Here is a 15,055-nt window from a genome sequence, read left to right on the forward strand (position 1 = left end):
CATCGTGCAGCCTCCGCGCTCTGCCAGCCGCTGGGCTTGGTGCTGGGGATGTGTGATGGATATGCCAGGCATTGCCCCTGCCCTCGTGGGGCTTGTGGCCTAGGGCGTGTCCAGTTCTCTGGAAAGCTGCCTGTGGGGTGCTGGTCCGAAAGGTCACCCCTCAGAATCTTGTAGAAGTGTGTGTCCTGCCCTAGGGCAGGCCTGGAGCCACTGTGGCCCACCGCCTGCCTGGCTCTGTGATCTCTTCATCACTGGCTAGAAGGGTCTATCTTGCATCTGACGCTGTAGTGGCAGCAGTTAACCGTGTCATTGTGGCCCACACCACCCAGCAGGTCCCTGAACTGAGTGTGATACAAGTTGCTTTCTTTCTTTCTTTCTTTTTTTTTTTTTGAGACAGAGTCTCGCTCTGTCACCCAGATTGGAGTGTAGTGGCGTGATCTTGGTTCACTGCAACCTCCACCTTCTGAGTTCAAGCAATTCTCCTGCCTCAGCCTCCCAAGTAGCTGGGACTACAGGCGTGCACCACTACACCTGACCAATTTTTGTATTTTTAGTTGAGATGGGGTCTCACTATGTTTCCCAGGCTGGTCTTGAACTCCTGACCTCAAATGATCCACCCGTCTCAGCCTCCCAAAGTGCTGGGATTACAGGTGTGAGCCACTGCACCTGGCCCCATTCTACAAGTTTCTATGGTGTCCTGGCGTCTCACCTGTCCACTAGCAGCTGGACAGGAAAATGGCAAGGAGTCATTTCCTGTATTGTACCGTGAGGTGCTGATTAGCTACATGTGGCTGTGACTGTAAGATGCACACTGGATTTCTAAAACTTTGTGCAAAGAAAAGGGAAATATCTAATTAGTGATTTCATATGGATTCTGTATTGAAATGATAATATTTTAGGTTTTTGAGCTAAGTAAAATACATTATTAAAATTAATTTTACCTTTTTTTTCTACTTCTTAAAATGTGCTGGCTGCTAGAAAATTTAAAATGATAAATGTGGCCCATATTATGTTTCTATGTGACAGACTGCTCTGGATCAAGAGTCAGCAGACTATGGCCCTTGAGCCAAATCTGGTCCATTGCTTGCTTTTGTAAATAAAGTTTTATTCATGCATGCCCATTTGTTTGCGTATTGTCTGTGGCTGCTTTTGCACTGCCATGGCAGAGTTGAGTGTTTGTGACACAGGGCATGGCCCTTGAGGCCTGACCTCGTTCCTGTGTGACCCTTTAAGAAGTTTGCTGCCCCTGCTCCAGCTCAGTGAAGACAGGATGGTGGTTATCCCCTACTTCATTAATACTTAAGGCCTTGTACTCTAAGGTCTCAAAAAATATTTATCTCATAAAGATAAATGAATGAATGATGAGTTTTGATGATGTGTTCTCTTTTTTTTTTTTTTTTTTTTTTGAGAGGGAGTCTCGCGCTTTCGCCCAGGCTGGAGTGCAGTGGCCGGATCACAGCTCACTGCAAGCTCCGTCTCCCGGGTTTGTGCCATTCTCCTGCCTCAGCCTCCCTATAGCTGGGACTACAGGCGCCCGCCACCTCACCCGGCTATTTTTTTGTATTTTTTAGTAGAGACGGGGTTTCACTGTATTAGCCAGGATGGTCTCGATCTCCTGACCTCGTGACCGCCCGTCTCGGCCTCCCAAAGTGCTGGGATTACAGGCTTGAGCCACCGCGCCCGGCCGATGATGTGTTCTCTTAAGTATTTAGTGTCTCAGAGTGTGGAAGAAGCTGAGTATTCTGGAGATGGCAGTTTAGTGGAAATATGGGAGATTTTGGTCAGCCTCTAAGTTTAATTTTGGCGCTGACAGTTGGAGACACACAGTGAAGAGCGTGTGTGAATAATGCAGATGAGTGGAATGGACGTGAGGGTGTGAGGCAGTGGGGATGGCGGGGTCTGGAGTGGGCTGGGGACACATCTACCAAGGTGGTGCCGCTCAGCTGTGGTCAATTACGGTTTTATGGGAATGTGGGCTAGGGGGTGTCCAAGCTTCTGCTTTTTTCAAAAGAAGTAGAAAATCCACGTGTTTTCATTTAAATCTCCTGATTAGGAAGCAGTAGAAATTAATTTCATTGTTTCCTTAGAATAATAGTGAGCCGAACCAAACATGGTTTTAAGGTGACCTGACCAAAGGCCCGAGTAGCTTCTGTTTTCTGGAGAGGTCATTTTCAGTTAACACAAGTGCTTCCACATCAGTTTGCTTACTCACCCCAAGAAAGGCACATCCAGTAGGCCATGGTTTTCCCATGCGTCTCTCTACTCCACAGGCTTTCGCTGAGGGCCTGCCATGTCCCCCAGGCGCTGTGCTGGGGCCCCTCCCGTCACTGAGCAGTGTTCATTCTGATGTTCCAGTGCTGGTCACTGACTTGACAGGGCTGCCACAGGAGCACATAAGATAAGGTCCATAAAAGGGCTTTGTGGTCCATGACTCAGCTATTTTTGTTGATTGCTGTGCATAAAACTGAATTGGTGGTTGATAGTGACCCATTGGAAGATGTGGGGAAAACTGAGGGTCTTCAAGTTTGTCGCTTAAGGACTGGTACTGAGCAGTGTCATTTTGTCCACCTTTAGACCTTCTTAAAAGCCGTGGGAGAGGTCCTTCTATTGCCTGGTTGGATTGCTGTGTCAGAGGTAAGAGAAAAGAACATGGCCGGTTGCGGTGGCTCACGCCTGTACTCCCAGCACTTTGGGAGGCCAAAGCGGGTGGATCCTGAGGTCAGGAGTTCAAGACCAGCCTGGCCAACATGGTGAAACCCTGTTTTTACTAAAAATACAAAAATTAGCCAAGCATGGTGACAGGTGCCTGTAATTCCAGTTACTTGGGAGGATGAGGCAGGAGAATTGCTTGAACCCGGTAGGCAGAGGTTGCAGTGAGCCAAGATTGTGCCACTGCACTCCAGCCTGGACAACAGAGTGAGACTGTCTCAAAAAAAAAAAAAAGAGAGAAAAGAACATTTTGATCTTCAAAACGTATATGCCTTGGGAACCATTTTGTCTTCCTAGAAGTGGCATAATATGACCCAGTTCACATCCATAAAAAGAATGATGTGTTTCCCAGTCCTGACATCTGGGATATAAGAGCTTATTTTGAGTAGACGTGCAACTGATTCAGAATGCTTTGTCCTCTAAGGCAAAAGAAATGCACGTGTGTCAGTAATGTGGTACTGTCCTAAACATGGAAGAAGGATGGAAGAAGGAAATGATGTTTTTTCCCCCATGAGAAATGTGTATTTGGTTCATCTTCGTCATTTTATATAATATGTATTTTTTTTTTTTACCATCACATCATTCTTGAATGATAATAGCTTTTCATGTTAAAAGCCACTGTATTTAGTAAGAAAAAGGAGAACACATGACAATATGTACTTCATGATTAAGGTGCCAAAAAAGCTTCTCTTGTTCTTGGTACTCAAAATAGCTAGAAAGGAGAATGAAATAATTTTTCCTTTATTTCTAAAAATAACTATTGATTGTACTTACTTAAAAAGAAAACAAGTACATAGTTGTGGAGAAGTTAGAAAATGCAGATAATAAAAAACATAAAAATCACTTCAAATCCTAAAACTGTGAAATTATTAACACTCTTGTATATTTCCTTATAATCTGGTTTTCAATTCACTTATATATATACACATATATATATATGTATTCAACAAATATATTGTATATTTGATTTAATTTGTTTTTCCTTAATTATGTCAATAACACTTTCCAATGATATTAAGTATTCACCTGCAACCTTGTATTAGTCAGGACAGGCCAGGGTGTGCTGCAGTAACAAATAGATCCCCACATCTCAGTGGCTCAGCACAGTAGAAATTTACTTCTCCCCCATGCAAAGTCCAGAGTGGGTCAGAGGAGCCTCTTCTCCACCCAGATACTCAGGGATCCTGGCTCCATCTGTCTTCTGGTGCTGGCTTCTCAACATGTGGTTTCCAAGGTTGCCAGGCAGGGCCAGAGAAGGGTGAGGAGGACTCTTAACTGCCTTGGCCCAGAAGGGTCCCAACCACACCACCATGATATTAAAGTGCTCATTCTCCTAAACCCCGATATTATTTAAAAATGTTTGCCAGTTTGAGAGGCAGAAGTGGCATTTTATTCTCTCATTATTAATAAGATTATGTTAGAGTTTACATTTGATAAACTTTTGTTTGAATAACTTCAAGTGGAATGAGATTAGGTTTAACATTGGCAAAGGGAGAAAAAAAGGCTCAAGAGTGTAAGAGGGATACAGTCTTACCCAGAAACCAATTCCTTTTTAAAAGGTATTACCATTTTCATGATTTCAAGGGGACTTTGTGTCCAAAGCTGCAGGCTGGGAACACCCAGAGGACAGCCGACAGAAGATCCAGACAGACGTATTTTGTGCATGATTTTGAATTAACTGCTTTTGAATGAAAAATATGCAAATCTGTTACAAAATATGAATAACCAGGAAACTGTCCAGACTCAGGCAGGGCCCAGTATACATTAAAGAGAACACATGAATCGGTCTCTACCCCACAGAGCTGCATGCCAGAAACACAGACTTCCATGTGCTTAACTGGGCCTGGTGACTGAAATCAGACCATGGGCCTAAAAGCAAATGTCTAAAATTGGCCTCAGCATTCTATTTCCAACTCATAGGGCTCTCCTGGAGTGCATGTTTGTGGGAGAATGCTGAGGACTTAGCAGCATGCAGGTTCTTCCCCAGAAAGGCAGGAAGGAGAGAAGCAGTGAAGGCAGAGCTCAGTGGCCCAGCTCAGCAGGGCTTAAGAGAGGCTTCTCCCTTGGTGACGCGTGTCTGAGGATGCGGGCAGTTAGCCTGAGAGCGGACGCGTGCACTGAGCTTTGAGCACCGGGCTCTGCACTGTCTACAGATTCAGGTGGCCGGGGGGACCCCCTGCTTTCTTGGGGGCAGTGTCTACCAGGATCCTCTGCTCTGCAACTCAGAAAGGAAAGAGGGCTCTTGAAGTAGAAAGCAAGCCCCTGGGAAGTCGAGGCAGCGGGAAGCAGCTTGGGCTGCTGGCACCTCAGAAGCAGCCACCCTTCACGGAGAAGGGGACAGAGCTGCTGGTGTCCCCGTGCCAGAGTGGACCTGGGGGGCGATCAGCCCCTCCTTGTGAAGCACAGGGAGGCAGGGGGAGGATCTGGGATGTGCTGAGGGTCCCTCTGTGAGTTCAGGGAGGAGGCAGGACCAGGAGTCGGGTCCCCTCAGTCCCCGTGTCTAAGTGTAGAAACGCAGGAGCCAGCAGTGGCTGGGGTGATGGGTCCACCCGGGCTGTGTCCGTGCTCCGTGAGCTCAGCTGGGCGTGTGGCGTCAATGTGGTCCCCTCCTGATCCATGGGAAGGGGCAGTCGTGTGACTTCTTCCTCCCTTGTGGCTGACATGGGGAAGCTTGATTTTGTGTGCTTGGTGCACCTGCCTGGTCCCCCGGCTGAGTGGGGTGGATTTTCATGGCTCCTGGTTCTCGTGTTGCTGCAGGATGGCGCCGTGGTACTGAATCTCATCCACACTATTGACACCGTCATGGGTCACATTTCCTACAACCTGCACGCCAGCACGCCCCAGGTCACCATGGAGGGCTCCTCCGCCGTGGCAGGTAGCTGTCGCTTGTAAGGGTGAGCCACATGGCAGGGCCGGGGGCTGGAGGCTGCGTTTCACTGCCTTTTTACACCCTTAGCAGAGAGCCATGCTCTGTCTCCCTGACTGCTCTGTCTCCCGCAAACCACATTTGGAAGGAAAACCTGTGGTCAGATCAGGGCAGGATGATCGGCCATGATGGGCAGACAGGGCCCATAAGCCTTTCCCAGTGACTTGGGAGCCAAGCTCCTGCCCTGGGGTGATGGTCTCAGTTCAGAGCGGGAGGCAGAAGCAGCAGTGCCAGCAAGAGTCTGTGGAATGAAAGGGGCGGCCTTAGGTTTCTGGAGTCGGCTTGCTCTCAGCTGCTCTCCAGGATAATTGTCACAGTTGTCTAATTGTAGAGGCAGAGGTGATGACCTTTCGATTTTAAAAGTCTTCACCTGGAGCGTATTATCGTGCTGATACTTCGCTGCAAGAGCCAAGCTGGGGAACATGGGCTGAAGCTACCCGGGTTAGTTTAGCGTTTAGCGGCAGTTTGTCAGCCCAGACCTCTCCCTCTGGGCCATGTTGCGCTCGCCTGCTGCGCTTGGGGAGGAGCCGATGTCACCGCATCGCTGAGCACAGCCCATCTTTGCACAGGCCTTGAGAGCCCGGGGCTGTGCCGGGGTGGAGGGCGCCCCAGGTGAGGAGCCGTGCGTGGGCCGGAAGGCTGAGCCTCCCCGTGGCAGTCACTGCCTGGGCTCTTCGTTTCTTTTTCCTTTTATTTATTTATTTTTTTTTGAGGTCATGCTTTCTAAAGGTAATTATACTTCCCGTGGGGAGCTTGTCCTGTCAAAAAAGAAAAGCAGATGGGGTTTTGCAGTCTGATTTCCTGCAGCCTGTGAGCTCTCTGACGGGACTTCCGCTCTCGCGCTGCTTCCACCGCAGAGTTTTCCGTGGCCAAAGTCCTGCCCAAGACCGTGAATTCCTCGCATTACCGCTTCCCAGCCCAGGGGCAGAGCTTCATCCAGATCCCGCACGAGGCCTTCCACAGCCGCGGTGAGTGTGACTGCGCCGGACTCCCTTCCGGGGCGGCTTCCACAAGTCTTTCTGAAGAGTCCCCAAGCTTTGGTGGGTGCCCACCACGCCAGTGAGCTGCGGGGCTCCCCCGGGCCGCCTGGGGTGCTCCCCCGGACTGCCTGTCCTGTCCTGCAGGAGAGGGGCTCTGGGCAGCCGTTCTCAAAGCGTGTCCTCAGGCCACCCTCGTGGCCACACTTGAGAGGTTCCTTAGTGATGCTAATGCTCTGCCCACTCCAGGCCCCTGAACTGGAATTTGGGGTGGGGTCTGGGAGCATCTAAACCTGCTCGCCTGGTGAATCCCGCCCACTGGGAAGTCATCCTACCTACATCCCCCTAAATTGGCACACGCCTGGTCAGCCGAAGAGAAAAAGATGGGGCCACCTCCCCTCCCTGCTCAGGTAGCTGTGGGCCAGGTGAGGGGTTCATCCGTTCAGGGACCTGGGGTTCCACTCCTGTGCAGGCCCAAGTTGAGTCACATAATAAAAATTGAGAGGCTCAGGGGACCTCTGACCTCTGACCAGGGAGCACTGTTGGGAGCCCAGACGCCCCTGGCCATTTTTTGCTACAATGACTGTCACCCTCTCTGGTTCCTGGAAAAGCGAATAGGACTCTGCAGACATCTCCTTCCTCTCCTTCCCTCCCTGGGGACCTCAGGCAAACGGGAGAGCCTCAGATTTTTGCCCCTGTCACCCTGGCCAGAGGCCACGCCTCCTTCCCAGGGTTCTGCCTTAGGGGTGGGGACCAGGACACCTTAGGGGTGGGGACCAGCCCTGATCAGACACCTCCCTCTGCAGTGGGAAGCCTGCCTCTGCACCTGCCACCTTCTTGATTGTCTGTAGCAAAGTTGCCCCGACTGGTTCTGTGCCCTGTCCTCACCTCGCGTGATGTCAGGCGTGCCCTGCTCCTAGGGCAGAGGCAGGGATGTCCCTGTCCCAGAAGCCAAGGGAAGGGCCCAGGGACAATGCCACCTTCCACCAGCATCAGCAGGGAGGGCCCAGGGATGGTGCCGACATCCACCAGCATCTCCTGGCCACGTGAGCTGCTGGGAGTGCCCTGATTTCCAATCCTGGCAGAGCCATGGCCGAGCCATGGAGTGAAACAGCGAGAGCACATGTGACTCTGCTTCGTGGCTGGATATAATAGAGGGGTGGCCAGGCGAAGGCATACAGATGTCCCTGTGGCTGCTGCCCCTTGAAAACCTGCATTCTGCCTCACTCAGTGGTCCCCTAAATCCTTCGCGTGCCAAGGGCAGACGGTACACACTCATGGGGCAAGGCTGGAGGCTGGCACTGCCCCCCGTTGGCTCGCAGGGGCCTTCTCCCTGCAGGGGCTCTGAGATCCATGTGATGCCCTGGGTGAGCCTGGCTCTCCTGGGGAGTTTCAGCCTCCATGTGTCTGGAGCTGGCTCAGGGGATGGAGCAGGGAGCCGCTGTCATGCTGCTGAGTTGCCGCAGCCTTTGTCCTTACAAATTCTGCCCTAGTGTCCTTCACTTCCTTCTCCACAGAGGGTTCTTGGGAGTGAGGGGCGGCACCACGCACAGTGGGGCAAGGGGCTTTGTGTGTTTCTGCCCGTGGCCTGGAACACTGACGGCGCCTGCCCCTCTGCTCTCTCTGCAGCCTGGACCACCGTCGTGGGTCTGCTGTACCACAGCATGCACTACTACCTGAACAGCATCTGGCCCGCCCACACCAGGTGAGTCTCGGGGGTGCCCAGCTCAGGGGCATGGGTGTGTGTGGGTTTGCGGGGTGGCTGGCCACAGGGATGCCCGCCCCACACACGGTCACACCCATGCACAACACTGTTGGAGAACTCAGGACACGAGTGCCGGGCGCTTCACCACTCAGGCAAGGAAACGTGCAGCGTTTTGAAGGCCACACAGGAACTGCAGGCCTGGGCCTGGGCTGGCGGAGTGGAGATAGAAGCACAGGCTAGGAGACCCTACCCACCTGCCTCGACCAAATGGTGTGACCTTGGGCAAGAGACTTAACCTCTCTGAGCCTCAGTTTCCACTGCTGTGGAATGGAAGACAACAGACCTGCCTGTGTCAGTCATGGGCAAACATGTAGATGGACAAAACCATCTCACACCAGCTTAAGTGGAAGGCCAGGAAACTGAGGGCTCAGGGGACTGAGAAGGGAGGAGCAGGTGGGCTTCAGGCATGGCTGGACCCAGGGACCCCCAAGGATGCCGTCTAGACCTGCTCTGTCTATCCCCTGCCTCTGCTGTCCTCCAGACAGGCCCCCTCCATAGGAGCAGAGCTCGCTCCTGCAGCATCGGTTCAAGTAGGTTTGGGTCCTGAGAACCCAGAAGGAGAGCAAGGAGGGTGGGGACCGCCAGGGAGACGGGGAGGGTGGGGAGGACGAGGGAAATGAGAAGGGAGGGGAGGGTGTGCCTCTTTCCTGAGGAGTGGAGTCGTAATTTTGTGATCTGGAGGAACACCGTCTTCTGGGTCGGATTTCTCTGGGAAAGCCTGCGTGCTCACCAATTTCCTCCAACGAAAGAAAGTGGGGGACCCGCCACTCTTTATGTGTGATTTCCAAAATTCTTCAGGAAAATGGTCAAAGAAAAATACAATCTAATTTCCTCAAAAAGATGCCATCTCAGTTGTTTGGGAAATCTTTCCAAGACAGTGGATGAAAAGTTGACCCTTGCTTGGCCCCTCCTGCTGAAGTTTCCACCATGAAACTGGCCTTGCCGTGAAATGTATGAGACATGCGTTTGTGCGGTGTCGCTGTGCCTTGTGCGGCCACAGCGAGAATCCGCGTGGGAGAGTGGCATCCGTGCCACGGCCCACAACTTCACAAAGGCGGGAGGATTGCTTCCAGACGCAGGGTGCACACATTTCAGGGGCAATTCGCTGTGAGTACCAGAATCTGACCCCAGCCAGGTGTCAGCCAGCTCTTTCATGAGGGGCCAGCTCATAATTTGCCTTGGCTTTCCAGAACTCTGCCCTCGCAGGGTGAAGGCAGCCAGAAACTACGTGGGGGAACGGGGGAGTGGCTGTCTTCCAATACAGCTTTATTTACAAAACCAGGCAGCCAGCCCAAGAGCTGCAGTTTGCAGACCTTTGCCAGACCTTCCATTAGATCAGCGCTGGCAGGGACGGGCAGAGGAGAGGCTGGGGGCCTGTTCTGGGAGCCCTCAGCCTTGCAGGTGGCAGACAGTCTGTCTTGCCTGTCCCCAGGGCCTCAGCCTTCACTCTCCCTCTGCCATCCTCATGGCCCCAGGTGTCTGCAGAGAGGACACTGGAGCACCAGGATTCAGGCCACTGTGTCCCAGAACAGTGCAGCTAACTCTGACTTCCCCCTGCAAGCCAAGGGCCTGGATATCAGACAGGCAAAGTCATCCCTGGTTCGTCAGCACTGACACCAGCCCCACAAGTTCCATCAGCAGCACATTTGTGTGCTGAAGCCAAAACAGAATTGCTGTGCAGCGATGGAACACGTTTTTCATTTGCAGTCAAGTTGGATCTTCAGCTCAGGTGGAGTTCTCTTCAGCACTTAGTGCAACGATGCCTTGTCATCAGAATTAACCTGGAAAAAAATCATCCAAACAGCTCATCCAGTAAAGTCTCTGTACTTGTTACTATCTATCCTGTGGCAGAAAAGGTGGACGAAAGTGGAGGGGACGAAGAATTTGGTTCACAGAATAGACTCGGACCCAGACTCCTGCCTCTCCCTCCTGCAGGTGCTCTCCTTAGTTGTGTGACCCTGGGCAAGTGACTTGAGCCTGGAGGCCTGTGTTCTCCTCTTAAAACAGGAGTAATAATATCACTGATTCTGAGGGTTGCCAGGAGGATTGAATGAGTTAATGGTGTAAGTAGGGCTTGGTATTCTTAAACATGACATACAAGTGCCTACTTTTATGATTTTGTAAGCTGGTTGGGCATTTGCGCCATTTTGCCTTTGAGGTAGTTATCAGATCCTAGGCACGATGAGAAGCAGGTTAGTGCAGCCACCACGCGGGCAGTGTGTGTATGCGCGCGCGTATGCCGGGTTTCTGCCAGCCTGCAGTGGACTTCCCTCCGTCTTTGCCTTTTATTGTGCGCTGTCATCCTCATACATCCGCAGTGTGTCGTGAGGATGAAAGGATGCTTTGGTGCCGTAGTGTCCTTTAATTTCCTCTCCAGGGACGAGGGTGAGGGTCTAAGTCAGTGTGTGAGTCTCAGTGCACAAAAGGTGGGGCCTAGGCCGGAAGGGACTTTTGTCTCCACAGCCAGCCCCCAGGCAGACCATTCCAGGGCTCCTGTGATGACTGCGGGGACGACATCTGACTACCCACGGCCCGGTGGGGGCTTAGCTGCTTCCTGCCAGGCTGCCTGTGCCCCAGGCTCCTTTGAGTCTCACTCGCTGCCTGGCCCCGTAATGATGGAGACTGTTCCGCTTTCACGGGTGCTGTTGCTGGGCCCGGCCAGCACCCGGACGGCCGGTTCCTCCAGGTGGACGGGGCTGAGACTGGCCTGCTCCCACTCTTCCTGTGAAGATAGAAGCCACAGCCCACAGAGGGAAGGGCCTCTCCCCAGGCTGTGAGGGACTCACAGGTGCTCGAGAAAGATGAGTAGGGAGGCAGACCTGGCTCAGTGTGTGTCCTTAGTCCCTCCAGAGTAACACAGAGCATGGATGGAACCAGTAGGTCACAGTTCTGTAGCCCTCAGTGCAGTAACTGACCCAGGCAGAAGCCATCAGTGGATGTGCACGCCGGTGGGAGCAGGGTTGTGGGGACAGGACCTCACGGACCTGCAGAGTCCTAGCTGTCACCAGGTGGGAGGGTGCCTGGTAATGGGGGTGTCTGCCGCACCCCTGCAGCCAGGTGGCCACGCTCAACATTATCGATGTGGGACACGTTGTGGGCCCGTGTCTCTTGCTGTCACGTCGTAGGGAGATATCCGTGCCTCCTATGGCATACTCCTGTCAGATGCGTGGCCTGACGCCCCTCACGAGGAAGCAGGTAGACACACCTGAACTAAGGGATGTGTGTGCTGCTGTGGTTTGGATTGCAGGGGAGAAGAAGTTGGGCAGTTCCAGGTTGGGGGAGACTAAAGAGGTTCGAGCCTGAGCTAATGCACGTTCTGGGTTGAGAGAAGTGGAGTTCTGGAGGACGTGAGTGACGGTGCGGGGTGTGTGCAGTTGACTCTGGGCTGTGCATTAGAGCATCTTGTGGGATCCTCGTTAATTTCTGAGTGTGATCACTGTATGATGGTTATGTAGGAGGTAGTCTCCATTTTTAGGAGACACGTGGTAGACATGGAGTATGTTGTGATGCCTGCGACACACCGCTAGTGCTTCAGCAGAAAGGAAACGTGCATGTGTGCGTGTATTTGTGTGGGGTGTGTGTGCACACAGATGTATGTGCTTGTGTGGTGTATGTGCATTATGTGTGCACATATGTGCATGTATGTTGTGTGTGCTGTGGGCATGCAAATGCGCGTGTGTGCATTTGTGTGTTGTATGTGTGTACATGTGCGTGTGTGTGTGTGTACGTGTGTGGTGTGTGTGTGTGTCAAGTGTGAGCGTGACCGTGCTGGATAAAGTGAACATGGCAGATGATAAGAGCTGAGAGTGTAGGTGAAGCATATTCATTGCACTGTTTTCTGGCAGATTTCCTGCAAGTCTGACTATTTAACAGTGCAAAGCTGTGTGGTTCCTGGCATGGGCAGGAATCGTGGCTGTTGCAGTCCTTTCTGAAAGGCCCTGGCTGCAGTACTGCTCGAAACAGAGAACGTCGTCACCCGGGCAGCATCGGCGCTGAGGAAGTCGCCTGTTACCCTCGGTGCTCTCTCCTTCTGCCGTTTGCGTCAGTCAGGAGCTCAGGTCTCCTTCGATAGTTCACCGTCACCCAAGATGACACTCACGGATGCCGCCATGTGCCACCTTGTTCGCAAGATTTGGAGTTTCCTTCACACCGTGTTCCCAGGGTGGCGTGGAATTCTCGTGCCGAGGGAGGGTGAGAAGCAGCATGTGATGGATGGGCGAGGGGACTCCTCGAGCACACAGTCACGTGTCGGCAGGGGCCAGTTATCAAGTAGTTCCTTTACCCGGGTATATGTTCATTTGTGATGTTTGTTCACTCCCCAATGCAACGTGGTAACTGTGGGGACTTCATAATTCTCCAAATAACCTAGTAACAGCCCTTTTTCTTACTCCACTTGTTCTGACTTCTTTGGGTTCAGTTCCCGAGCCAGTCTCCTGCACATACTGGGAAGGCTCTGTGTCTCCTCATAGATTTCAGTGCTCCTTTGAAGCCTCCCATAACTTTAAGGTCCTCACTTTGTGTAACTGAAGGCGGAGCAGCCTTGTGGCTTTGGCTCAGCTGTGCTGCACGGGGTGAAGGCCGCAGAGCCTGACTGTCAGTGGGGCTCCGTGGGGCCAACTAGTAACTTGGGGCATGTTGAAGGAAGGAGGATTTGCAAAGGTGTGATCAGGAGTGGAGAGCTCTGGGGGACAGCACGGTCACGGGCCAGGAGCAAGAATGGGGGCGCGCTGCTTCCCCCAGGGCCAGCCAGGCAGGGGAAAGCAGCATGCCCGGACAGAGATGAAGGGGTCCCCGGGCAGTAACTGTGCCCTGGTGGGCTGGGGGAAGTGAGACTCCTGGCCCCACTGTTCACTCTGACGCCCTCTGACCTCCTTCTGGGGCTTCCCTTTCGCTGAGCACATGAAGGCAGAGAGCCCAGAGCCTGGCTGATGGGCATAGGATGGGGCCGGTGGAGACAGGGTATGAGGGGCAGAGGAAGAGCCAGCACCGCCCCTACCCCACCCTGTCCCACCTCACCCCTGCCCCACCCTGCCCCACCTCACCCCTGCCCCCACCTTTACCAGAGGAAAATGCTTCTAAGGAGGCGTCTGGCCCCATTCTCATCTTGACTTGGCCGACGTCTGGCGTCGCACTGATTACCAAACTGGGCCTGGTGGAGGCCACATGTTCCCAGAGCGGAATCCAGGAAACCTCTCCAGCTTTGCTTTCATATCATTTGTGTTCATAGAAGGTTCTCACTTAATGTTTTCCTTATGTTTTTCCCAAGAAATTGATCTAAGTCATTGCTCCCTGCCTGTGTGTAGATTCACCCGCTCACTCACTCACTCACATGTGTGCTGAGCACCCACTGTGTCAGGCGTGGTTCCGGAGCTGGGGAGAGCAGTGACCCAAATGGGAAAGCGTCCGGTCCCCAAGGGAACTTCTGCTCTGGGAGGGAGATGACGACCCCTGGTTGCACCATCAGGAAATGTCCACGCAGGGAAAGCCGAGGGACGAATCATGCTGCGTGTTTAGGACCCGAAGCCCACAGCGTGACTTTCTGCTGCTGGCTAATGGCACAGCCCTAAGTGTTGCTAGAAACGTGGTTTTCCCAATGTGTTTGGTGGAATTGCACATGTGTTGAGTTCATGGAGTTCTGCAGAAAAGGCCGTGAGCATCGGGGCACTGGGCACAGAGAGTGAGAACCAGGCCCCTGGCTGAAGCGAGCACACTGCACTTCTTGGGGCCGTGGAGTCACGCGCGGGGCAGGGCCAACGTTCTGCTGAGCGAGTCAGGCTCAGCGCCGCGGGGTTCTGCCTTGGTCCCAGCAGCCTCGAGCCCACCCTCACTTTCTGCGGCGGGGACTGAGCCCACGCATGCGCAGCGGTGAATGTTCTCCGAAGGTGAACGTTGTTCCTCCGGGGAAACATCTGACATATTACCCGGGTCTGCGGTTCTGCAGAGTGGAACGTTTATGTACGTTCTGTACGTAAACACAGCTTGTATCTCTGTGGGAGTAAAACTTTCTGGGCAAGTTTATTAGTAAAAAAAGTCTAAAAAGCCTCTTCAGAGGCGCTATAAGGAAAGAAATGGTTGAGAAACATGGACCTAGGGTGATGCTTTCTTTTCAATTTTTTTTTTTAAGTTTGTGTTTTATTCCATGTGTGTTATCTGGACTTTGGGCTTGGATCAGTAACATGGTCACAGAGAGGAATCGCCAGGTGGAGCAGTCGTGCCTGTTGTTACTCACAGGCCTGAGAATCGATGCCCCTGGTTTGCTCCAGACCGTGTGAACTGGTGACGATCTGTAGGAAGCAGCTTCTGCGGGAACGGACAGGGTGTTCATTCTCTGTGGCACCATCTTTGTAAACACTTTGTATTTACAATTCCGGGAATAATTCTGCATGCTTCTTGGAGGCCTGCTCTTTTTCAGGGATGTGTGTAAGGACACAGTGCAGAGGCTGGGGGTGAGGTGGGGCGTGCTGCTGCTCCATGAGCCCCACCGCCTGTCCCAGGCAGGGTCACTGAACATGGTGTTTGAATCTAGTTAGAAGGAAAAACAAGTTGAGGGAGGAAAAAGATGGTGCCCCCAGCTCCCAGGGCCCTGTGGGATGTCCCAAAGGTGGTTCCGTGGGCATCGAAACAGGGACCTGCAGGTTCCTCAGTCAGTCAGGGCTTTGGATGGCGGACAGGGGAGGC

General features: G+C 52.7%; 1 protein-coding gene across 4 annotated transcripts in view; it reads left to right on the plus strand.

Moving 5' to 3' along the window:
• ADGRD1 (adhesion G protein-coupled receptor D1) overlaps positions 1–15,055 on the plus strand; it is a 184,661-nt gene that overhangs the window by 42,421 nt on the left and 127,185 nt on the right. For all 4 annotated transcript variants that reach the window (XM_073021244.1, XM_073021246.1, XM_037987267.2 and 1 more), the window contains 4 exons: positions 2,575–2,634; positions 5,467–5,584; positions 6,493–6,603; positions 8,242–8,317. In XM_073021244.1, coding sequence (XP_072877345.1) covers positions 2,575–2,634; positions 5,467–5,584; positions 6,493–6,603; positions 8,242–8,317 — 365 coding nt within the window. The remainder of the gene's footprint in view (positions 1–2,574; positions 2,635–5,466; positions 5,585–6,492; positions 6,604–8,241; positions 8,318–15,055) is intronic.

The sequence above is a fragment of the Chlorocebus sabaeus genome, chromosome 11, assembly GCF_047675955.1.
Source record: "Chlorocebus sabaeus isolate Y175 chromosome 11, mChlSab1.0.hap1, whole genome shotgun sequence".
NCBI lineage: Eukaryota > Metazoa > Chordata > Mammalia > Primates > Cercopithecidae > Chlorocebus > Chlorocebus sabaeus.